Genomic DNA, 24,194 nt, shown 5'->3' on the forward strand with positions numbered 1-24,194 from the left:
GAGTGCTCAGGTAATCACACTAAATCGACTCTATCGACCGCAATATATTACACTAGTGACAACGCTCCTCCACTCAAGCGTTTACTATCTTAGTCGCAGCGCAATTACAAAAATCAGTCCTCCATGTCCAACACGCCATCTAGATATTCAGAAATGAAGGTGTCCTTTCGCTTGCCACATAGCAAGAATAGACACTTCATCTCAGATCCACGGTATGAACTGTTTCCGAATGCTCCTATGCACCACCGAAACGCCGACCCATTTCCCGAGGTATCGCTAACGAAATGACAATAACTGGGAAAACAGAACAAGAAAAGCCAGACTAAAAAGGAACAAGAGGGAATCGAAACTAAACGCATCTACTTCTGTAGGAAGCGCCGGTGGTACGAACCTGGAGTGGCAAGCTAGAACCGGGCGCTCAGGGCGGGCGAGGTTGGGGAAGGTATACCTAGAGAGTACGCTCCCTGGCTATATAAGAGGTTAATCGATAGATACGTACCTAGATTGATCGTAAACGGCTGCAGCGTGATTGTCGCTAATTCCCTACAAGGTCGGGAAAGGCCACTCAGTCCCTGGGAAGAGTGCTGAAGCTGTTAATTGTTGATACAGTCCACGCAACACGAGTACGTGACAAAGAATGCCGTGAGTTGCCAGTCAGTACCAATTTAGGAGGACCGAGAGCGCTTCACTTCTGGAGTGCTGCTTTGAGGAAAGTCAATTTCGTCATCAGGCTCACGGAAGCGCTTGCCAGAAACGTGACTGATGGATGCGTCTTCCTGGTCTTCATAGAGAGAATTCGCATCGTTTGCACTTCCTAGGTCCAAGTAATCCTCTTCGTCTTCGAATGGCAGGTCGGCTCCCTCGTCGTCATTGGCGGGCAAAGAAACAGTATTTTCAGGGGTTTGGTCGAGGTGACCCGGCTCATCTACCTCGCCGACTCCGACGAGGTCCACGGGCTTCGAACCGCTGTCAGGACTGTTTGCATGGTCTGCCACACCTGGTGAGTCATCTACCTCGTGCTGATGGTCGGACTTCTCCGGCGAGTTGCCATCCAAGGGCGGTTCTGTCGTGTTGGAACTATCCTCGGGTAGAGGTTTCAGAGCGAGGTCATCCTCACTAGCAGCATCAGCAGCATCAGCAACATCAGTCTTGACATCCTCCTCTAAGGGCGGCTGCTGGTGATATGATTCCAAGTCATTATATTCTGCCGGATGTTCCTCAAGGTCCCCGGTGTCATCAACCTCGGGCTCCTCCGGATCACCAGCGGACGCAGTGGCTTGGGCCCAAAACCCCTCTTCAGGGTGCGCCTCCTCGTCATCTTCATCATCTTCGTGATAATCCTCGCCATCGTTCTCATCGCCGTGGGATTGTTCATCGACTTCTCCGGGTTGTAATCGCTCCTCGGATGGATCGTTTATGGGTAGCGGCTCAAGAGTCCCGGTAGAATCTGTGTTCTGTTCCTCTAAGTTATGAGATGCAGCTTGGGGGGATGCATTATTTCCATCTTCCAAATCGGAAGCATTAAATGTAACTTTCCCATCATCAGCATTTCCGACGCTGCGATTTTCTTCAGTTTCCAGGTTGCCTTGCGGGGAGTTTGAAGCATCCTCTTCATGAGAGGTGACATCCGAACCGGGCTCCTGGGAGCTTCCGTGGTTGCTTTTATTCTCCATGGTTCCCTTCTCCAAGGAGCCAGGTTGCTCTTCGGAATAAGACTCCTGGACTGTCTCTTCGGTTTCTGCAGCCCCTTCTGCGTCTGGGTAGATCTCCCAAGACTGGATCTCGGACAATCCCTTTCCTTCACTTGCAGCTATCAAAAGTTCTGATAGTTCCGCAGCAAGGGTCAGTTTCGTACTAAGATTGAGATACAGGGCCTCCGCTTCTACTATGCCATCATTGTGACAAAGTTGCAAGTACACATCTATGATTTGTTTCAATGTGAAGTTATGTGTCTCCAGTGAATCCTGATATCCCTCGTCAGCAGGTTGTACATAAAACATAAGCATTGGTTGGCTCACCTCAGTCACCTGAAAGTTAAGAATTTCGATGTCGATCACTAACACCTCATTCTCGGTAATGTGGTTTTTAAGAACTTCACGACATGCACCAAACAGTTTACCAAAAGATTCGTATGCAAGACTCTCGTCTTCTAGAAAAAATGTTTCCGAAGCATCACCTTCCCTTGGGGGAAACAGCGAGATCTCATTGTCCTGATAGTATACTTTAACCGGATGGAGCGAGGTGTCGGTCGATTCGTGGTCTTGTTCAGTTTCCTGGTCATTGGTCTCAGAAACTTGTAGTTGTTCTCGTGACTGGACTTCTGATTCTCTGCATTCATCATTGGTTGACTGAGTTTGGCCTGGTTCTCCCTCATCGGTCCCGTTTTGCAGGTCCTCGGCGTTGTCTTGATCATTGCTGTTATGTAGCGGCTGCGGTTCTGCTTGCTCCGCTTGTTGTGTTTGTTCTGCTCTATTAGTATTATTGGCCAACTCTTCCGAATCCTGGGGTTCCACGTGAACTGTTTCCGGCTCTTCTGCCGGTTGCTCGCCATCCAGGCGGTCCGCAACTTGGCGAGAGTCTGGCCGTGAATCGGATTGAGACTCCTCTAAATCTTTTGCTGTCGCCCCGGTATGGGGCTCAGCGTGATTCTCAGAGCCATTCTCTGGAAGATCCTTGTCGCTTTGATAGGCTCTTGGGGCACCTTCACTCTTTGCGTGCTCCGGTTCCAGGGTTTCAGGAGCTTCGCCCGGGTGCTCCAGAACGGGTGCATCAATATCCTCGACATATTCATCTTCTAACATTTCTGCTTCGTATATTTTACTTTCGTCTTCCGGCTTCCCTTCCTCGAATTGCATATCAATGTTCTGGTTTGTATCAGGGTACTCGTCGGCGTCTATCATGGAGGGCTCGGCTACCTCGTCAATCATATCTTCATCAGGGAATCCATCCTGACCATGATTTTCGCCATGAGTGTTATCCATGTAGTCATCCGCGGCCGTCATATCCCTGTCTGCATTCGAAGCCTGGTCCTCCATTACATCGATATCGATATCAAAATCATCTGCATGCCCCTGGTAAGGAGATGCCATCTCCATTGTATCATCCATCGTAGGAACTTCCATCGCGGAAAATGTTAAGGACGAGGTGGTTGTCATGGTCGAAGGGCGCGCTGAAAGTTCTGAGGGTGGCGTTCTGGCCCAATGTGTTTCGGCCCTGCCGTGAGTGACCCACGCTCAGTTCTGCACGGTGAAGAAGCCTAATCTATGGCCTCAAAGAGAATAATAGACAAAGAATGATCCTACTGAAATGCAAGGACGTCGCCGAAGACTTTTGTTCACTTGCAACGGTTGTGTTTCGGGCAAGTTGTGGTAAGCGAGGGGATAGCGCGGTGCACGGGCCAACAGGGGCCGAAGAGAACAGCAAGACTCCAGCACCTCCGCCGTCGGTGGAATATCTACGTATCTGGCTTCCCGGCAGAACAACTCGTGTCTCTAACCCTTGTCTTCAGTTGCCGGTACTATTTGAGCTGCATTCTTGCCCACATAGCTTTGCTCGTGGTGTCTTCATCATGGTATGCCCACCCTCTTCCGTAAAACTGGCCAGTCGTGCCTAACCAGTGCACACAACCTAGGTCGTTCTGGCAGCGTCAATATGCACCCGCGGAGGCAAAGCGGTGCTCTCGCGCCAATTCCGAGAAATCGCCCGCTCTAGAGTTGAAGCTTTACTCGCATCCTTTCCAAAACTCGCGGATTCCGGTACCCAGCATACGACCGTGGAGCAAGACAATGTCCGCTTCGTTTATCAACCCCTCGACGAGCTATACATCGTCCTGATCACAAACCGCCAATCGAACATTCTACAAGACATTGACAGCCTTCACCTCTTCGCCCAGGTGACCACCAGTATCTGCAAGAGTCTAGACGAACGGGAGATTCTGCGCAATGCGTTTGAGTTACTTAGCGCATATGATGAGCTGGTGACCCTCGGTTATAGGGAGAATTTGTCTCTGTCCCAAATCAAGACATTCTTGGAGATGGAGAGTCACGAAGAGCGAATCCAAGAAATTATAGAAAGGGTATGCCGTATTATATGGTAACGTTCAAGGAGATACTGAGTGCTCGCAGAACAAAGAGCTCGAGGCGAGCGAAGAACGCAAAAGGAAAGCCAAACAATTGGAGATGCAACGGAAAGAAGCCGCACGCAACTCACGCAATATCGCTCCGCGAGCCCCGTCATACCCCGTCTATACTCCTCCGTCGCGTCCTGCCGTGCCCGACACGTACGACAGCTATGAAGCGGAGAAGAAGAAGACGTTTGCCAAGTACGTCTTAATTAGGCCCCATTGGTTCCCAGCCTTTCTTCTAACACCTTTGTTCGTACTAGGCCGTTGCCCACCCGAGGAAAAGGGATGCAGCTGGGTAAGAAGTCAAAGACTACAGACATATACGAGAAAGTACGCGGCGACCTTGGCCCTGAGGCTGAAGAGTCGAGCCCCCTTGTAACGCCGCAGGCTTCGACTCCCGTTGCGGAAAGAGTGTCCTCCGCCCGTCCTTCACTCTCTGCCGACCGTGACCCGATCCATATCACAATCGCCGAAACCATCTCCGCCTCCCTCACACGTGATGGTGCGCTCAAATCCTTCGAGGTCAAAGGCGACCTTCAGCTTCGTATTAGCGACCCTGCTTTCACCAAGCTGAGACTTGACCTTCTCGCCAATCCCACGCATGGCGCGCAATTCCGCACTCATCCTAATGTCGACAAGGCTGCATTCAGCAATTCTTCTATCATCCAGCTGAAAGATACATCTAAAAGATTCCCTGCCAACAACTCAATCGGCGTCCTCCGTTGGCGTGTTGCGGGCTCAGGCTCTGACAATGCCGATGTGCTCCCAATCACGTTCACAGTCTGGCTCAACAAAGGCTCCGACTCTACTACAGTGACTGTCGAGTACGAGCTCACGGGCTCTGACAGCCTTCGGGATGTCGTCGTTACCATCCCATACGGCACGGCTGAGCCAGCTGTCTCTAGCTTCGACGCCGTTTACGAGGTCTCGGGAGACAGTCTTGACTGGAATATTGGAAATGTGGATGAGAACAACGCATCTAGTAGCTTTGAGTTCGAGTCGACTGCCGATGACGAGAACGAATTCTTCCCTATGACGGTGCGATTTTCGAAAGCCAGCCCGTTCGTCGAGGTCGACGTCACCAACATCTCCTTAATAGAGGAAGGGGAGAGCACCGGATACTCCAAGGACATCAAAAGTGTCGCCGAAGGCTATCTTATTGAGTAATTTATTTTAGAATCCCTAATGACGTCCCCGCCGCCTTTCTGTGTACGAGACTTCTACTGCCAGTTGTTTAGATTCCGTTAGCAAACCCTTTGATTGAATGGTATACTTTCTTATGACCTCAAGTTCATTCCCTTGCTCTGATAAGCCTAAAGTGAAAATCGTGGCTGAGCACATCTGGTCATGTCTAGCCCGGGTAACTGATCGCAGTGACCTCGGGAGCCGGCAGGCGAAAACTTTCTGCTCCTCGCCACTACAATGCCACCCGCTCGCTGTCTCACAATGCCCTCACGACTACCTCAAGAAAGGAACATTCCCAACCTTGCTGCCTGCCTGGACCAAGCTGTGGCTCATATCGGATCAATGAGCAACCGGGAATCTGTCGGCCGGCCAAGCGTGACTCTACAAAGTTTGAAGCATTGCGCATCTAAGATCCAGCGACCTTGGTTCCTGGCCATGTAGAGTAACTCAGTGCGGCTGTCACTTCCGTCCCTCAGTCAGAATCCGATATGGTTCCAGGATAGTGGCCGTCTCACCGTCGTGCACAGAGCCCTTATCTGGTTTGATGGAAATGAGTACCAAGGTACTGCCATTTGGAGCTCGTCAATATCATCGTCTTGAGTTTGTTGACATACTCAATTACACCCATGGCATTTCTGAATGACGTTGGCGACGTCCACGACAATATAGAGGACTCAGCATAAAAGGTCGCTCTTGCCCTCTTGGAAACTTTCCTGGTAGATAAAAACGGATTGATTAATGAGAGGTCAACTGTTCTTTTTTTATTTCTCAAGTCTTTGCCAGTGTGCAGCGTTTTGAAGCATTATTATCGTTCCATTGGGACTCAAGCACTACATTCACTTTTCAAGGTATGCTCTCGCGAAGCCGCCCTGTCGTGACGGATATTGAGCCCGGTTCTAAACAACCTGATGCCGCTTTGCAGTTTGCTTCAGTCCCTTTTTTGGCTTTTTGGCACCATGAGCACGGTGGGTGGAGGACTTCTTTCGAATTATCTGAATGGCGAGTCTCGCAGTGTATGTTGTGTCAAAGTCCAACTACAAGGCAGCAGAACTCACCCTTCGTGTCTCTTCAAGCCCAACTCATTCGCTTCCATGTGCGTAAACGTACCGTCAGTTACCCCCAATGCAAGAGTAGCAATCAAACGGCTGGGAACGGGAGGCGAACCGCGCTACGATCCAAAACGGTCTCACCGACAGCATGTCAGCCGGGCCTGTGAAGCTTGCAGGCAGAAGAAAACGAAGTGCACAGGAGAGAAAGCTGGTTGTAGGAATTGCATTGGTACTTCGGTACCCTGCAACTACACTGATGGGAAAAGGGAAAAGACGAAGAAGTGCGCCCTTGCTGTGAGCTCCGTTCGAGAGCGGTGCCGTTATATGCTAACACTAGCTGAATCTTATACAGGCACATGGCCGAGCTTGTCAAACGGGTCGAGATCCTCGAGAACGCGATGAGCGGGCTGAGCTCTAAGTACGGTGTTCCGGTCGAGGAGCTAGTGAGCCGTGGTACTAAAGCACATGTTTGATTGACCCTTGCTGTCATAGTTGACCATTTACTCACTTGAGGCTAGGCCCAGAACATCATCAGGGAAAATCTTGATGGGACAACTCGAGAAGACGTGGAAGCGAAGTGCCAGGAACTGCAGGATACCGAATTGAAGCACGAGGGAATGGAGGCTCAGGACGCTCCCTTCAAGGATTTGTCGTCCGCTCCATCACCCGGTCCTGCAACTCAACCTTACGCAGATATGCCATCAGGCAATCAAATGACAAGTGGGATAAGTTCGTCTAGCGTGTCACCGGCCAGCGAAGTGCAAGACACCCCCAACCCCTACATAATACCGGATCCTCAATTTGTCCACCCTTCAGCTCCGGACATGCTGGAACCCCAAGGGTTCTTCCGTCAAGAATATAACGAATCGTTCATTCTTAATAACGACAGGACTCTTCAGTCTAATGAGTTAACAATGCACCACTCTACAATGGACACTTTCACAACTATGGCTGACTCTTGGGAGCAGCATTTCTAACCTTCCCGCTCTCGATTTCTTTTGTTTTTTGCTCTGTATTTTTGCCGCCCTTGTCCGGCCGAGAAAGCGCTCTAATTCTTTTGCCTATTGCTCCAGATTGATCAAGTTGATAGGTTTGCGCACGCTCGAGTTTATTCTATCTTTACTTTCCAGTATACATGGTAATGATTGTCCTTCATCGAAGACTACGTAAGTTGTATATGGGTTCAGTCTCCCGTCGTGGTGTTTCCTGCCTGATACTATACCAGGATTTTTACTAGCAAGCCGTGAAGTCTTCTCTGTACAGAAAAAGGCGAGCATCGCTGCCCTCAATTCTAGACAACACACTGTATATGTTTCGCTTCGCTTATGAGCGCATGTCTATGGAAGGGGTATCTAATATGTCTAGCGCAACTACATTTACAGCCACAAACCTCTCTATGTATCTATCCTCACAACCCTACAAACCCGCAGTTCCCGGCGACTTGAAGTTAACGGCAAGCCACTCAAGCCTCCCAATTCCTCTTCTTCGCTGTAAAAAGTAGCCGCGCATCCTCCTCGCGATACTCTGCAGCTGAACTCCCCGGCGACATAAGCGGTATCCCCATAATCCTGGACAAGCGGATTTCAACCAGGAGAGCCCTACGATGGGCTCGGTTTGCCCAGGAACCCTGGAAATGGGGCCAGTTGCTTTCCCCTCCGCGTCTCTCATCATTTCCTTCTTTACGCCAGTAACTCAGGTTCACGCCTAGGAGCCCCCTCTCGTCGCCAACAAAGCCCTCAATACAATCCAAAGCGGGAAGAAAGCGGCGACGAATACCGCAGGCCATATGGTTAGAATCAATCTGATAGTCTGGGCATTGTTTGAGGAGCGAGATTACGGATGTGATGTCGGTAGGGCGTGTTCCTACTTCCCCTTCAATGACTGCGTTTTCGATATCTGGGTTGAAGTCTGGGTCTAGGAGGGTAGAGCCGATGAAGATGGTTTTTGTGCGGAGGGAAAAGAAACGCGTCATCTGTCCAAGGTGGAAGATGTCACAGGCGCTGGAGTTGCCGAGGCCGCAACGGCATTGGTATTGCCGGGATGCTGGTGACGGGTTGGGAAGGGGAAGTGTGCCGGGTTTGCTCGGGGGCGTGGGCTCTCCGAGCGCACCATAGATGCGAAGGAAGTGGGCTTGCAGGTCGGTGACAGTGTTTAGGACACTTTGGCGGCGGTAGTAGAGTTCCTCTGATACGGGTTAGTGGGTTATACTATGTTAAGTGATCATGGATCATACCTTCGAGGCCATCTGAGAGATAGTGCCAACCGGGACTATCAGGTGCCGGAGGCTCGATTCCATTAACCCAGAACCTGGATCCCCCAACAACCAGAGCATGCGTGAGCATCTTGAAGACGGTTTGGTGGTTTAAAAACTTTGCTATGAATATAGATTGCCGAATACGATTTTCGTTTAGTTTCAGCATGGAGGCGGTGAACTTGGTAAATGGCAGCTTTGGTTTCCCAAGAGTGTAACAGGCCCGTTCAAGGCATTCCCGGACAGTTTCAGGGGAGTTGAAGGCATCGGCTATTTCTATCAATCCAGCAATGAACGACGGCTTTTGAGCTCTGACTTCTGCTTCGAAGCTTTCCCTCTCTGCCTCCGTGAACGAATTGAAAGACAGAACTTTGAGAAAAAGCCCAATATTGTCTGGCCCAAAGCGTGGTGGCAAGTGATCATCTGGCAATCGCAAAGTTGGGAGCGCGTCCTGGTCAGAGCTAGGATTTCCTGAAAACCCAGCAACGTCTCCGCTGACAGTGGTATTTACGTCAAGCTTGTGCAGTTCCCTCTGTTTCACGAGATTTCTACCCTCGGAAAACTTGTCAGGATCCAGTAGAGCACGAAAGTAAGGACTACTCTGCATCAAGCTTTCACTAGACACTCTCCAGCGGGTATGTGTGGTCTCGGCATGCTTCAAGGACGTATATTGCAGGATAAGGTCGCCGCTGTGAACAATGACTTGCGTACTTGAATATGAGGATCCTTGTCCTCGTCCACTGGTCATAGAAGTCGGCGTCTCTGATCCAGAAAGTACTTGAGTATTACCTTCGCCATCAGAAAGTGATATGCTTTGAAGCGAAGCATTGAAAGCTTTGGATGACGGTAAAGGCGGGTATTCAGAATCCATAGCCAGCTTGTCGCTTTTCAGCTTGTTCGTATTCATTCACTTCAGTGAGAAACTATATTCCTCAGGTTGGTGAATATTTCCGCGGTGCACAACATTTATATGGTGTTCGCGCCTCGCTTCTGTTCATAGCAGCGTCAATCCTAGAGGTATATGCGGTTATCTCATCTCAATGAATCAGACGCTCAGTTGAATCATCCTTCAGAGCTGGTTCAGCATCAACAACCCGCTAGTTTAGTCCATGCGATCAAGCCGTCGGTCAACGAACCGCTGGCGGGGTCTCAAAGCTCAAAGCATGGAAAGAAAGTCGTCTCATTGTCATGTGACCCTCAGCTCCACCAACACTTTTTGAATATCGTCATATCCATATCTGGAGTACATGTCTTCAGATATATTTGTAAATGAAGGCATTCAATTTTCGTGTTCAAAGATCAAGCAAGATAATGAATCTCCCAGCTTGCCCAAGTGGGATGCCTGCCATGAATTTGACAATCGTAATTCGATTTTGTCACCTGTCATTTTTCGAAGATGCGTTCGGAATTTTATATGATAATTATTGCGGATGGATAAGTGACACAGGCACCATAAAAATCTGCGTAGGTTGGAGTAGGCAGAAATGCTTACCTTCCTGACTTTGTCTGTTGGTTTCCTGATAGCAGATTCTGAGCATTTCCACCTTCTATTATAGGCAGTCGCCCATTCCATCATGATTATGAATCATCCCAGGGGTTTCTAAAGGTGCTGACCTGATAGTATTCTCCGCTGTCCGGGTAATGATTAAAGCCAAGATGCTTTATGCTAAGTTACTAAGACTACGGGTGGGATTATCCAGGTGCGATGGGACCAAAGTGCTTCTGCTTAGTGTGGCGAGATCGAGACGAATAACGAACTTGAGTTCATCCAATTTTGGAGAGTACGACTCAAGCACTCTGCTCTGTAAGACTTCCACCGAACCATACTACGCGAATTTCGAAGTATATGATCGGCCAATAGACGCAGGGCGTTGTGCTTTCAGACCTCGAATAACTCAGCGGCGCTACTTCTGAGGCTCCCTCAATCTACTAGCTGGAGACAGTCACTAGCTTATTCTGTGGTGGTTACCTGGCGGACATCATGGTCGAGTATACAGTAAGTTCCAGTGGGATAATAGAACAATGCATGACTCTAGGACAAACGCGAAAAAACCTCTTTTTACAGATTTCTAGATTGTAGGTCCTTTGCAAATATAGAAGAGTCTATATATATTATATTAAAGCACTATAGCAAAGAATAAGGAGACATTTATCCTGATCTGTTGGCTCTGAACTGGAGTTTTTCTGAGAGGCAATGTAAAGTGCGAATAATATGCCGAGTAGGTAAGAATTATTGCATTGCATCAAGGCAAGTACACAAGGGGAATATGCAGGAGATCGGGACGACGATAACTCCTCTTCGTCGCTTGTTTCCGTGTAGATTTCTCCCTCTGGCTAGTGCAAGCATCCCGGGCCCTGACGCTTTCTCCCACAAGTGAATACAATCTGTGAGCCAGTGGGTTTAGAGAATCTGTGGGTATCTCTGGTGTTTCGAATGTTGTCGGTGTTGTATCGCCCAGCTGCTGGTCATTTGCCGAGCTTAGCGTATGCGGGATTATTGACAATAATGCTAGAGGGTGAGATGGTGTATCTTCTATTCCATCCATGTCGTGAGAGAGTTGGTCTTGCTCGGTTGGTGTTAAAGTATCCATCAGTGCATCGAAACCTAGTATTTGATCGTCTCGTTGGGAGACCAGATGCCATGGTTCACCGCAGATGAATCCAAGTACGAAGTCTTGATTGGCGTATGCCGCAGCCATGGTGCTTTTGCGGTATTCAGGAGTGAATGCGGAGTCCGTAGCGGAGGGAAGGCAGAGAAGAATCCCACGGGCGAGGAGCGGTGGTGGAGGAAGGTCGGTGTCGATTGTGGGTGGTGGTGCCACTCCAAAGTCCCAGACGTCCTCGGGCTCATAGGACTCGGTTCCCATCAGCGCATCAGTCGACTCCTCAGTGTGCTGAGTTATCGTTCGAGTGAGAGAGATAGTGGATGCTTTCCGTGGGGGGAGCGCCAAGCTATTATGTTCGCCTTCCCCTATCGCATAATGTGATGGCTGACGTTGATGGCTGGTTTCACCATTTGTTTGAGCTCCGAAAGAGTCGTGTGGACTAAATGGACGGTTCGAGTCGATGACCGCGGTGATTTCTGTCCTAATAGTCTGGACAGCATCAGCGACGGCCTCTCTGGCAGCAGCCTTCAGAGTCGGGATCAATATGTCCGCAGCTTGGTTATTGACTGCTACCCCAGAGGCCCAGGCAGTTGAAATATTCGCCCAGGAGGCGGGTTTCACCACACCCTTGGTGTATTTCTTGCGGATCAGGTCAACCAACGTATTCCTCACTTCTCTCGACTCTGCTCTCTGTCGACCAACGACCCCAATAGTGGCATTCAGAATTCGACCGCCTTCCCAGATCAAGAATGCATATTTTTTGGCCAGCAAAGTCAATTGGCGGATAGTATCCTCGGACCAGTCATCGATAATGTCCGCTTGAACCTGCAAGATAGTGATATATGGGCCGATAAGCGATGCTAAGCGGAGAAGAGCGTCCGTGCTGTTGACAGTGTGAGATGGTGCAACGCAAACGGGCAGTCCATACGGCAATCCCTTTTTGGCTTTAGCCAAGGATTGGATGTAGGCAATCAGGCGATTACCTGGGAGAGCCGAGGTGGTTGATGAGTCCATTTTAATGACGTTGGAAGGTCTGGAATGCTGCCGTTACTGAAACGAAGGAGATAGAGAGATAGGGAGCGACTTCCACGTCTTTTGCTCGGACAGAAAGAAGAGAACAGAGGGGTTAAGAGGAAAAGAAGGAAAGATATGAAGGGGAATCTGAAGCTGAGCTAGAGCACGGCTAAGCTGGCTAACTGATCCTGCAGGCTCTCCAATCTGCGGCCAAGAAAAGGGATTGACAGCTTGTCAAAGTCTCCACCCAGTAGTAGCACGGAGTTCTGATCACTTGAGCTTGCAACTTTGCAGACCAATAAATGGCAGACTGGTGACAACAATGATGAGCGAGTCCGTTATTCGAGCCCGGCCTTATCCCTTAATAGGGAGTCCTCGGGAAGTTGAGACAGAAAGAGGCGGATGACACGACCCCCTGGAGCTTATTTAACTGGCCAACCGTCAACAGTGATCGCCCTGAGATCTGGAATCTAGACATTGCTTTCTTTGAGTTTCGGCCATCTACTCAGCGAATTGATGTCTGTGCTGGTCCATTTCTTTTAGGCATTTGCTTTTTCTTTCGCTTGACCTATAAACAATAATGCTCTGCACGACGATCACCCCAGTCTGTTTTACCAACCGCCTCCCAACAGCCCGGATACGGGGAAGGCCCAAGCAACCGCCGTTCACTGGGGCGGCAGTTTCGGTCTAGCTGCATAAGGTCAGTCAACCAGTGGGAGATCGCCTAAAGGACGTTTAAAGTTCCGAGTCTTTGGAGACGGCTAGCCTCACTTTGTTTGGATAAATGCCTAAAAGCCTCGGCAAGGCAAGTCGATTTGATCGTCCAGTATCTACGCAGGGCTGAAGACCTCGAAGTATGGTCAACAGATGAGATATAGAGGGCTGCTAGGACTGTACGCATTCAGTTTTGGAGTCAAATTATGGGATGGGCTGCTAGATGCCGAGGTTCAGTCTTTACCGTTCAGTGAATAGTGGTGCCATATCCACTCCACCTGGGCTGCTGGGAGAGGGCAGTTCAGGGGCTGTTCGAATCGGGCTTAGTGCCGCCCAGACTCGACTTTTACGCCTGATCCGCTCCCCAGACTACAGCGATTTTAAGGCTTTGAGCTATTCTCTGTCTTGCTACACTCCGAAAGAGTTTTTGATTTTCTGTTCGAAAGATCAAGTAGCCACTTCCCTTGTGAATATTTACTTCATCTAAATTTTATCTTGTCGAACAGCGTTCTACTACTGGTAAACTTGTCTTACATAAATTCGTCCTCGGAGCCTCCGGCGCCCGTCCCTGAGTATTATTTTTTTGAACTCACGCCACTTTCCCGACCTCACACCATTTATTGCACGCTCGCCACTGCTATCGGTCACACTTCCTTCAATCTACTCAGCCTCTACTTTATCATTTCCTTTTTCCGTGACGCCTTCCTTGAGCCTGCCTACGATTTCAAGTTTACTTTTCCGCGGCGATCATGCCTGGACAAACCTTGCCCACCTTCACCCCGGCTGAAGTTGAGTCGCACAATAGCGCCAAATCCTGCTATGTGACCATAGGCTCGAAAGTCTACGATATCACATCGTTTGTGGATGATCACCCAGGTGGGGGAGATTTGGTTCTTGAATATGCTGGGAAAGATGTGACGGAGATTCTACGGGATCCGGTATCTCATACCCATTCTGAATCCGCATATGAGATCTTGGAGGACAATCTGGTTGGGTTTATCGGTTCCGAATCGAGCTCAAAGTGCGCGAATGGATCTGCGAATGGAAAGCCGGTGTACGCCAGCACTGGGATGTCTACAGCGGAAGACCTATCCGTGGAAACCGACGCTGTCCAGGATTATCAAAAGCACAAGTTCCTGGATCTCAATAAGCCTCTGCTTATGCAGCTGTGGAACAGCGGGTTCAGCAAAGAGTTCTACCTAGAACAAGTTCACCGGCCACGTCACTACAAAGGGGGAGACTCTGCTCCTCTCTTTGGAAACTTCCTTGAGCCTCTTAGCAAAACCGCTTGGTATGTTGTACCGATTGTGTGGCTTCCTCCTGTCCTCTACGGGACTTATCTTGGGGCTTCTGGCCTGGGACGTGCTCCTGCCGCGGCTGCTTATTGGCTGTTCGGGTTCTTCTTATGGAGTTTGATTGAATACCTCATGCATAGGTTTTTATTCCACCTTGACAAGTACGGGTTCATTGTCTCCTAGCTCTCTAAACAACACTAACTTTCTTCAGATACCTTCCTGATAACCGAGTCGGAATAACTCTACATTTCCTCCTGCATGGCATTCACCATTATCTACCGATGGACAAGTATCGGCTTGTGATGCCGCCTAGCCTTTTTGTCATCCTCGCTACGCCGTTCTGGAAACTTGCGCACACGGTATTCTATTACAACTGGAATGCCGCCGTGCTCGCGTACTGTGGCGGCGTTTTTGGGTACATTTGTTATGACTTGACGCACTATTTCCTCCACCATCGCAAGTGAGTACACCAGACTATCGACGTTATCAGATTTCAACTCTAACGCTTTATCCCAGTCTCCCTTCGTACTACAAGGGGCTCAAAAAATATCATCTTGAGCATCACTTTGCCGATTATGATAACGGCTTTGGCGTGACCAGCCGTTTCTGGGACTGGGTATTCGGTACTGAGCTCGAACTCCCTCCTCCCAAGGTTCTGAAGACTCAATAGATGCGGATGTTCTCTATGAGCGGCTCTAAGTCTTTATGACCTGTCATGCCCGGACTGCTCTCTTTCTTTATGGAAATAATGCTGCAACTGGTTGTGTCCTTTTCTATATCGACGCTTCAAGTGGAGTATCTACACTCCTCCTTGGTATCATTCCCTATATGTAAAGCTACTTATTACTCTTGACAGAGGGCTGGTTTGCTTCTTTGGCAAGTTTCTCTTCTACTTACAACTGTCACAACTACGATTGTATATGATCTCCGTTCATTGATGGAAGACCACCCGCTGAATATAGCTTCAGTAGTAATATAATCATTAATAGCTAATCAATTATGAACTCAAATCGTCCTTTTAAAATGTTACTACGAGAGAAGAAGGCAGATGTGAGCCCATCTTCATGTATGCTTGTCCCATGGTTCTGTTAATAGCCACTTCCCACGTGACTACGCTAACACTTCATCGGTCTGCCGGATCCTCATCTCTCTGTCGCTCATTTCAACACACCAGTCCATTCAGGACTTCGGCAGCTCGTCAACTCTCTGTAATCTCCTTTGCTCAAACACTGTCCATAACGCTCCGCTTGAAACGGCGAGACAGTCGAAAATAAAAAAAAAAACAATTAGGCAGCTTGGTTTTAAAACAAGAAGGGTTCGCACAAAAAATCGCCCGTTCGCCGTCGAGCTCTAACGAAGCCAAAGTGACCACATTCCTTTCCGGTCTGCTTTTCCTTCCATCTGGTCAGCTTTTTTAGGATAAGGAATATCTCCTGCCTACAAAACACTATGTCAGGTCTCGACGTTGAGGCTCTACTTGAGTCTACTGCCGCCCCCGCTACTCAACGACCCGACGACCGCTCAAAGGCCGAAAATGGCGACCGACGTGATGAGCGCGACCGCTCTTGGGACCGGGACCGCAGACGACGGGATCGTAGCCGAGACAGACGTCGCTCGAAGGATGTCGACGGAGATGATGATATGAGAAGCCCGAGGAGCGAACACGGCAGTGCTAACGGAAGCCATAGAAGTAGGAAGAGGAGCAGGAGCCGCGATAGCGACCGTCGTCGGGCTCGCCGCGATCGACACGGCGACGACTATCGCTCGAATGGTGATTACTACCGTGGCGGTGGCCGCGCACGCACTCGATCTCGATCTCCTTATGATGACAGATATTACCGCCCCTCAGGCCGTTCCCGGCGGGATGAGCGTGATGAAGAAAGGCGACCTCGCCGTGAACGCGAACCTCGCAAACGAAGTGATTCGAGAGATAGAAGCCCTGAACTCAACGAAGACGAACGCGACCGGCGTACTATCTTTGTGCAGCAACTCGCCGCACGACTGAGAACTAAGGAGCTGATTGCCTTCTTTGAAAAGGTCGGACCTGTCAAAGAAGCTCAAATCGTCAAAGACCGAGTTAGTGGAAGGTCCAAAGGGTGAGTTTCATCCTTTCTCCCTATCTTTTGTCTATCGCTAAGAAGTCCATTCTAGTGTCGGTTATGTCGAATTCAAAGACGAGAGTTCCGTTGCGCCCGCTATCCAGCTTACAGGACAAAAACTTCTAGGAATTCCGATCATTGCGCAATTGACTGAAGCCGAAAAGAATCGCCAAGCCCGCAATTCCGAGGCAAGCAGTGGCAATAAACACTCCGCCCCTTTTCACAGGCTTTATGTGGGTAATATCCATTTCAGTATCGATGAGAATGACCTTCAGAGTGTCTTTGAGCCATTTGGCGAACTTGAATTCGTTCAGCTGCAAAAGGACGAAACCGGTAGGAGCAGGGGCTATGGCTTCGTGCAGTAAGTTCCCGACCCCCTGAACTGTATTATCTGCACAATAATAACGTCTGTATTCTCAGGTTCCGTGACCCCAACCAGGCCCGGGAGGCATTGGAAAAGATGAACGGCTATGACCTTGGTGGTCGGGCTATCCGCGTCGGCCTTGGCAATGATAAGTTCACCCCCGAGAACACTCAACGTACCCAGAGCCAGAGTGCAAACCAAAGTAACTTTCAGGGCTCTATGTTCTCGGGCTCTGGCGGACGTGGTGTCCAGGCTGGAGGCACCAGCAACTTCGATCGTGCGGGTGGTCGTGAGCCTGAGAAGGGAACCGCTGCCAGTGCCCTAGATGACACAGACGTTGCCGGTGTGAACTTCAACAACTTCAGTAGAGACGCATTGATGAGGAAACTTGCAAGAACAGATGAACCTGCTGAGCCCTCCGCAGACGACAAACAGCAAAAGATACTCCTTCCGAAAACTGAACCCAAGCCTTTACCGGTTAATGTCAACATGGCGAGTCGGTGTGTTTTGCTTCGCAACATGTTTGACCCGGCTGAGTTCGTACACCCTACCTGCATCTATAACGCTGACCTTGCTGACCAAATCTGTAGGGAGGAGGGTGAATCCTGGGTTAAGGAGCTGGAGGATGACGTTCGCGCTGAGTGCGAAGAAAAATATGGCCATGTTGTTCACATTGCACTAGATCCAAATTCCCAGGGCGACATATACCTGAAGTTCGACCGCGTCCAGGGTGGAGAGAACGCCATCAAGGGCCTGAACGGGCGCTTCTTCGGCGGCAGACAAATCACTGCGCAACCTGTCGTCGATGCTGTTTACAGCAGCTTGTTTTCCCGAACAAAAGCAATCTAATCTTCATCGACCCCGCTTATTATCAACAAGACCGCCTACCACAAGATCGCCAGTCATGGTAGGTATCTATCTAATTTGTCTGCCAGGTGCTACTTGTGATCGCAAGACCAATCAGACTACAGCGCCGTTAACCAGTCCTGATACTTGATATGGGACTCGCACCATGTTTGGTCCTGTATAACACTACCCCTGGTAGGTGCTAGTTTTCTCTCGACATCTTGCTTCCTACGGTTTTGAATGCCGAAAGGCTTGATGCGCAATGATTTGTCTATAGGGATCTTTTTATATTTGTCCTAGCGCGAAACTTATTTGTCTATATATTACCGTGCGTATGTCTAATTTATAACGATGAAAGTTCTAAAATTATGGTACACCTACAACAATCCAAGCACGTGCCTTCTAATATTAGAGCCGGTCAAGTCCCATACCCTTAAAGCAACTGTTGCTTTTAGATATGAAAGATCAGCCGTTTGAATACAAGCCCACGAGCTATCGTACACCAATTCTGTCTTGGCTGTAGACAAGTTCTCATGATTACATGAGAAGCCAAAGCCGTAGTTATCATTGCAGCCCCATCGATTAGGACAGTAAAGCAGCCATCTCTTACATGCAAAACATATGCTGGGGGTGGTCTGTCTTAGCACTTAAAAGCGATAGTTTCAACAAGAACACTCCTTTCAATACCTGCCCTTTGTTCTGTTGGGATGGTACTCTTCAAGACACTGGTTTCAGGGTTCCTGGCACCACTCGTCGCTGATGCTACGCCTTAGAGATTACGAAGATAGGACCCCTGATCTCAAAATTTTCTATACTTGCGTTAGAGGAGTCATCTTGTAATAAACATGCCTGGGGTCTAGTTGATAAATTCCCACAAATAATCCCAGGGGCAACTCTCGTAGCCTGCCAGCTGGTGACAATAGTCTTTTCTGAGCCTTCTAACATCCTCTCCCAGTTACGCTGACCTGTATTCAACTGAATCGGCCTACTTCCAAAGTTGCTTCTCGAGTGACATTGCCTGGTTCCTCCACATAGCAGAACTCAAAAATATTCGCTGCGGTCCATGCGTATAACGACCATCACTGTCTCTAAAAACTTGAATTAATGCTGTTAGTCACAGGAACCCCTCGTGACAAGATTCTAGAAGGGTATCACCGGGATAATGTTTGCGCTTGATATGGCCGACTATATCACTTGTATTCTGAACAGACTGGAAATGCGTAGAGGCATTCGTATCAAATATCACTGGATTCTCCTGTGAATCAATGCTAGTCAAGGGTACAAAGTAGATCGGTTATTCACCGGGTGAAGCATTATATCTAAGACAGTAACACAGCAAAGCAGTCGTCCATGAATCCAGGAGAGAAAGAATCAGAAAACCACTTGGAAAATGCGCTCACAGTGCCCCAGAGGGTGTGCATCAATGATTTCCATATTTAAAGCCTGGATTTCTTCTTCCAGTCTGTCCTTCTCGCTTCCTCCATAACTTCTTACCGTTTGTGCATCTTCCATCCTCCTGATTTGTTGTTACTGGTTTTTCTCCCGCGTACACTGTGCAGAGCTGGTTCTCTCCACAGTATCCATATCTTCTGACTGCCCATCTGAGTACCCAAGGCTCTTTCATCGCGTTTAAAGGAAGGTAAAAACTGGGTGTTTCGCTTGTGTTCCCTCTCTGTCCTCCTTCCCACTCCTAACCTGTCTATCACACTCCATCCAGGTGCCTTCTACTCAGCTCCCCTCCTCAACCATGGCCGCCGACACCTCTAATTCAAACCCTGGCAGCCCAGGGCCGAGCGTTCAGAACGTAGACATTGACTACGGGCAGCATTACAGCCACAACTTCAACGATTCCTCCGCTCATTTAATAATACAACGTCTCCGTCGCGAGCTCGACGACGCCCTCCTACGCATTGATCGCGATACAGACGTCATCAGTGGCCTTCATGATAAGGTTACGAGCCTGGAGGAGCTGGTCAAGAAACAGCAAATCACTATCAATACTCAGAGCAAGACGATTTCTGATCCTAGGTCTCTGAGAAAGCAGCATTCACAGATTCAGGTGCACGTGCAGTCTCCCATGGGTATGGGGCTGTTCCCTATAACGCCTAGTCACCACCAGCATCATGTCCACCATCAGTATCAGTGCCCGGGCTCTGGGGCTTCGGGCGCCTCCTGTGGTAGTGGAGTGTGTGTTTTGCAGACCACTCCGTCGCCACTCGACTGCCAGGCCCAGAGCCAGGCTCAGGTTCATCCTCAGCCGGCGCATTCGCCTGAATATAATCCTCAGAACGGTACCGTATTCGATCAGCCGCCCCCGAAATTCGAAATCCCTCCCGGGGCATATGCCTCTTTTGCACAGATTTCCCCTCCTGGTCTTGTTCCGAATACGGGAAGAACATCAGATGTATTCAGTCCTTTCAGCTCTACTAGCGTTTCCAACGGTGTAGATCATACATCTCCAACAACCGTATATGACGCAGCTGATTGCCATAAGAGAATGGCGGATTTCTCAAACCGATTTCAGACTCTGATGCGGATGTCTGAGATTTTTGGCCATGCGCATGCGAGTCTGCCAAATGTCTTCATGGATAGCCACATGGACGACCATGTCAAGGACTACCTCATGGCAATATCGAGGGGAACTAAAGCATCTGACCTTCTTGGGAACGCGGCGACACGGGGTTTCTTCGTCGCAAAAGCCATAAACTGGTATCTAGTCGAGAAAATCCTCAACGCTTCTGTTACTAGTGGCTTCGACGCGGCTGCTGATTTAGAAATCAATCAGATTCAAGAGCAAATGACTTCCAGTAGGTCTTCCCAGCTCATCCTAACGTTTCGGCTCAAGGCGTTAACCCTAACTGACCTCGTTGCAGAAACTCCCCTTGTGCGCCACTTAATGCTAACCGCAGTAGCCACGCACATAGCAAAGCTCACCAAGAAATCCGGATTCACAGAGTACAACCAGCAAAAGATTTACAACCATCTTCACACACTCTGGGCATATATTGGGCCTCTCGGACACGACGCAGCCAACCAAAACGGCCCAATGTGGAATGACCTTCACGCGATAGTGTCGGAAGCGCAGTCTCTTGCTATTGACATGTACTCCATGCCTCTGGAGTATAAGTTCGAGTTCCCTGAACAGAACGAGCCGTTTGATCCACATACCATGATCAACCGTGATCCTTGGGTCCTCGCAGACCCGAGTGTTCTACAGAACACTGACACACGGGTACGCCTAGGCATCACGCCTATTACACGTATTCGGGATAACTCTCAGAGTCCGGGGGATGTACAAATGGTGTATATGGGCCATGTGTTGCTGAAGGGACCGAGGAAGCAGATGCTATGATTCAGTGTTGTCCGTTTATTTGATGAGTTTCGATCCGCTGGGAGCTTGTCATATATTATAAGTCCAAGACGTCAAACCGAGTGAACGGGTGAGGTCTGGATATGATGTTGCTGCATGACGTTTGTTTGGCTTGTGACTATGATTTCATTGTGGTTGTGGTTGTGAGGGAGCTAGATATTGATTTCGCGCCTCATCTTTGCTTTCGTCTGTTCCCTCCTTCCCAACTTTTCTATCCTTCTTTCTCTAATATACCTGGTTGTCGCATCCAGGAAATAGGAAAGCTGACCACCTCCACCATGGACGTGATTTGTTGCCTACCCCGTAGAGTAGAATTGGGACGTGAGTTTAGGGTCCCGCCAGTTACTTGATGAGCCAGCCGCCGAAAATCCGTTCTGGATATGAAGAAGTTTTTACTGAGCTTAGTGGGAAAGCTAATCAGTACACAGAAAGCGTGGCTAATGTTCGTGAAAAAGGTGGATTTCAGAAACAACTAGCGCCTGCTACTGTGATAGGAAAGTTGTAGATGCTCTGTATCGTGCTTGAAGTACGTATTTTCGTCAAATGGGGCTGTGGTTTAGTGGTATAATGTTCCCTTAGCATGGGAGAGGTCCTGGGTTCGATTCCCAGCTGCTCCATTACTTTTTTGCCCTTCTTTTTTGTCGAGCTGCTACCGAGTGAGGCTTAACCCTAACTTGAGGCAAATGGCAGATATGCACGGCTGTACCGCCCTTGTCTACGAGAGCACGCTCCTGAGTACCATGGGTTAGAAACGAAAGGTGTTGTTGATCCCAGTTCCGCGACCCCAGCTATGGGTTCTGTGGTTTCTTTTGGACATCGTCTTTCTCCACCTGTAGATAAACAAGCAAATGCAGGTAATTCACCTTTCATTGCTCCCTTCTCAGGCTCAAGGCCCTATCTCTCACAAGTCTATCCATTAATTCCTGTATTAATTTTTTTTTGGTGGTTTTCGGATTAATTGGTATATAGGCTGTGACATCGTGATTGGGCTTGAGGTATCATCTGACCAGCCCCTCTTAAGCGCCGTATTTAGCGTAACACCTGGAATATCAGTGGGCAGTACAGTGTAAAGCAGTCGGCGGTATGTGGGTTAAGGTGCAGGCTTCCAGGATTCTACCCTTGCTCATGTGTGCGGTTGATTCGAACGGTGTCGGGGAATCATTTGAACAGGTTCGATGGCGACTCAGAGCGTCGTACATCTCAGCTTTGACTTAAGGGCTCACATCTAGGCGGGAAATCCGAGTAGACACCCGTCATATCTGGTGTTCCGTGGTAGTTTACTTGGTCCTAGTAATAAGGCTTGAGCTTTCAAAATCATGAAATTCTCCTCAAGTATGTGTCAGCCTGTCAACCATGGCCTCTTGATGATAATATGCGAACCTACTTGCAATACCTTGCCGAGTTTTCCCGCATGGCGGAGTCTTTCCCCTGTATCCCCTCCATACTGGCATGTGAGGATATTGGCACGGTAAGGTCACAAATGTTGTTATTCATAGAATGCTTGAGCATCCAATATGGATGTAGCAGTCGGTTTCTGGCACGGCCAGTAGACCCATGTGTGTTTGGAAGCACTTGAGTATCTACCACTGTGCATCTCAGGCTGCCAGAAAGAGTATAGATGCTGAATGCACCGGTGAGTATGCTGCTTTGCATCGTCCGCTCGGCAGTATATTGCTTTGCGGTGGGCATGTCATATTTTCCACATTCTACCCTTGTCTTTTTGCCTTGTTACACAGAGCCGTAGGATAGCTATGCTAGTATCATACTACCTTTTTGTGACATGCTGTCTCTTTTTCTACTCGCCCGGTGGCTGCTCAACCAGTCAGTCACTACGTTTGCCCGATGTTGGGCCCCGGGGTTATAAGAAATAAAGGCCTATAAATTGACAGGCATTGGATAACCAAGGCAACTCTTGGTACGTCTTCTTGCCGCGTCCAATGCGCTACAGCTGATCAAGTGGATTAAAAGAAAGATAGAAAAAAACAATAAAAATACTGGAGCAGCTGGGAATCGAACCCAGGACCTCTCCCATGCTAAGGGAACATTATACCACTAAACCACAGCCCCATTTCATGAAAAAACTTTTATAATTTTAACAATATATCCGACTAACCTAAGAAATCCTGATCTTCAAGTTCTCTTATTATCCACGTACTCTATTGACTGGCCGAAACAAGGAATATATTCTTAAGAAAAAAAAAAAACTAAAATTACAGGGGGAAACAAAGATAATGAGGCTAACTTATCAGTCAGTGTGCAGATCTATGTACACCCAATCTTCCTTTCGTAGATAAGTTACTAATATTCGCCTTTGCAGCACACATGCTGATTTATATATTTACTCCGCGGACCGCTGCTTCAGCTGGGTGTTCAATGGGCACAGGCACCATCAGACCATGTCCGGCTGGGAGAGACAGCACGAGCCGGAAAGTACCTACAGATATGCACGTCTCCGTCATATCCCACCCAAAGCGCACCATCTAGGGCCCGTCAGCCGCCACCCACTGTCAAAACCGAACGTCCCTCGCAAGAAAAACACAACTGGGACGACACATATGCGAGATACAGAAAGGCGCTTGGATGGCATCCACGTCCATCAGCCAGGGCCTATATGCTCACTAATATGGCCACCCGGCAAGGGCAAACAGGAAGGAGTAACCAAACAAGCAACGCGGCTGCCACCAGTGTGTCATCGAACACGAAGGCAACTAAGAATGGGGTGAATATACACAACGATGTAGCAGGACGCGGCTCAGATCGGTCGCTCCTGCCATAAAATGATTGCCTGGATACATGCTACCGAGAGAGGTGCAACCATCCAGACAGCAAGAAGCAGCAACTATAGCTAGGCTGGGAGCTCACATCATCACATTAGCATTGCAAGCCCGGAATATAGGAGAGAACAGTGGCTGAACGGAAAAGGATAGCCAGGAACCGACCCAGATATTCTCACACGGGCCATATAGGGTACCCCAAAGAATATTCCAAGTTTGCCGCGCCAGAATGACGGAGGCCCCATCGTGATACAGCATCTCATACACACTGCTGCCGCCCCAGCATCATACAAGCATGCGGTTGAAAATCAAAGCCAGGTAACCACATGCCCATACCAGAACAAAAAAGAGCAACGAACACAATGGCACGTGCTCATCAAGCTGACGGACAGCATGAGGAAGTTGTGACCCGTCTTCTAGATCATCTGTCAGACCTGCCCGACCTGCCTCCCCCAAACCCCGACAGACGCTGCAACCCGGAAACAGATAGAGCCTCTAGCCTAT

General features: G+C 49.0%; 9 protein-coding genes across 9 annotated transcripts, besides 4 other annotated features; 6 read left to right on the forward strand and 3 right to left on the reverse strand.

Annotated features, from left to right (window-relative positions):
- Positions 1 to 24,194: part of a sequence feature (contig 1.14 1606..364334(-1)) that runs on past both edges of the window.
- On the reverse strand, positions 666 to 3,155 carry ANIA_00923 (uncharacterized protein; the record flags this gene model as incomplete). Its single annotated transcript, XM_653435.1, has 1 exon — positions 666 to 3,155. One exon carries the CDS (start codon positions 3,153 to 3,155, stop codon positions 666 to 668), a length of 2,490 nt encoding a protein of 829 aa, XP_658527.1.
- ANIA_00922 (coatomer subunit delta) lies at positions 3,569 to 5,290 on the forward strand (the record flags this gene model as incomplete). The annotated part of the gene is made up of 4 exons (XM_653434.1): positions 3,569 to 3,571; positions 3,632 to 4,075; positions 4,125 to 4,321; positions 4,384 to 5,290. The coding sequence occupies 4 exons, from the start codon at positions 3,569 to 3,571 to the stop codon at positions 5,288 to 5,290; spliced, it is 1,551 nt and encodes a 516-aa protein (XP_658526.1).
- Positions 6,265 to 7,334, forward strand: ANIA_00921 (uncharacterized protein; the record flags this gene model as incomplete). The annotated part of the gene is made up of 4 exons (XM_653433.1): positions 6,265 to 6,321; positions 6,443 to 6,651; positions 6,710 to 6,800; positions 6,876 to 7,334. The coding sequence occupies 4 exons, from the start codon at positions 6,265 to 6,267 to the stop codon at positions 7,332 to 7,334; spliced, it is 816 nt and encodes a 271-aa protein (XP_658525.1).
- On the reverse strand, positions 7,820 to 9,479 carry ANIA_00920 (uncharacterized protein; the record flags this gene model as incomplete). The annotated part of the gene is made up of 2 exons (XM_653432.1): positions 7,820 to 8,541; positions 8,591 to 9,479. 2 exons carry the CDS (start codon positions 9,477 to 9,479, stop codon positions 7,820 to 7,822), a joined length of 1,611 nt encoding a protein of 536 aa, XP_658524.1.
- Positions 10,590 to 10,604: a sequence feature (Short protein (ANIA_11284, CBF88525.1) was converted to a misc_feature.).
- Positions 10,674 to 10,684: a sequence feature (Short protein (ANIA_11284, CBF88525.1) was converted to a misc_feature.).
- Positions 10,732 to 10,780: a sequence feature (Short protein (ANIA_11284, CBF88525.1) was converted to a misc_feature.).
- Positions 10,852 to 12,228, reverse strand: ANIA_00919 (uncharacterized protein; the record flags this gene model as incomplete). Its single annotated transcript, XM_653431.1, has 1 exon — positions 10,852 to 12,228. The coding sequence occupies one exon, from the start codon at positions 12,226 to 12,228 to the stop codon at positions 10,852 to 10,854; it is 1,377 nt and encodes a 458-aa protein (XP_658523.1).
- ANIA_00918 (fatty acid alpha-hydroxylase) lies at positions 13,556 to 15,080 on the forward strand. The gene is made up of 3 exons (XM_050613278.1): positions 13,556 to 14,398; positions 14,449 to 14,697; positions 14,754 to 15,080. The coding sequence occupies exons 1-3, from the start codon at positions 13,692 to 13,694 to the stop codon at positions 14,905 to 14,907; spliced, it is 1,110 nt and encodes a 369-aa protein (XP_050469106.1). The 5' UTR covers positions 13,556 to 13,691; the 3' UTR covers positions 14,908 to 15,080.
- ANIA_00917 (putative RNA splicing factor (Pad-1)) lies at positions 15,519 to 17,913 on the forward strand. The gene is made up of 4 exons (XM_653429.2): positions 15,519 to 16,333; positions 16,389 to 16,697; positions 16,757 to 17,200; positions 17,291 to 17,913. Exons 1-4 carry the CDS (start codon positions 15,687 to 15,689, stop codon positions 17,547 to 17,549), a joined length of 1,659 nt encoding a protein of 552 aa, XP_658521.1. The 5' UTR covers positions 15,519 to 15,686; the 3' UTR covers positions 17,550 to 17,913.
- ANIA_00916 (uncharacterized protein) lies at positions 19,294 to 20,898 on the forward strand (the record flags this gene model as incomplete). The annotated part of the gene is made up of 2 exons (XM_653428.1): positions 19,294 to 20,353; positions 20,420 to 20,898. The coding sequence occupies 2 exons, from the start codon at positions 19,294 to 19,296 to the stop codon at positions 20,896 to 20,898; spliced, it is 1,539 nt and encodes a 512-aa protein (XP_658520.1).
- On the forward strand, positions 23,313 to 23,765 carry ANIA_00915 (uncharacterized protein; the record flags this gene model as incomplete). The annotated part of the gene is made up of 2 exons (XM_653427.1): positions 23,313 to 23,600; positions 23,661 to 23,765. The coding sequence occupies 2 exons, from the start codon at positions 23,313 to 23,315 to the stop codon at positions 23,763 to 23,765; spliced, it is 393 nt and encodes a 130-aa protein (XP_658519.1).

Source organism: Aspergillus nidulans, chromosome VIII (assembly GCF_000011425.1).
Source record: "Aspergillus nidulans FGSC A4 chromosome VIII".
NCBI lineage: Eukaryota > Fungi > Ascomycota > Eurotiomycetes > Eurotiales > Aspergillaceae > Aspergillus > Aspergillus nidulans.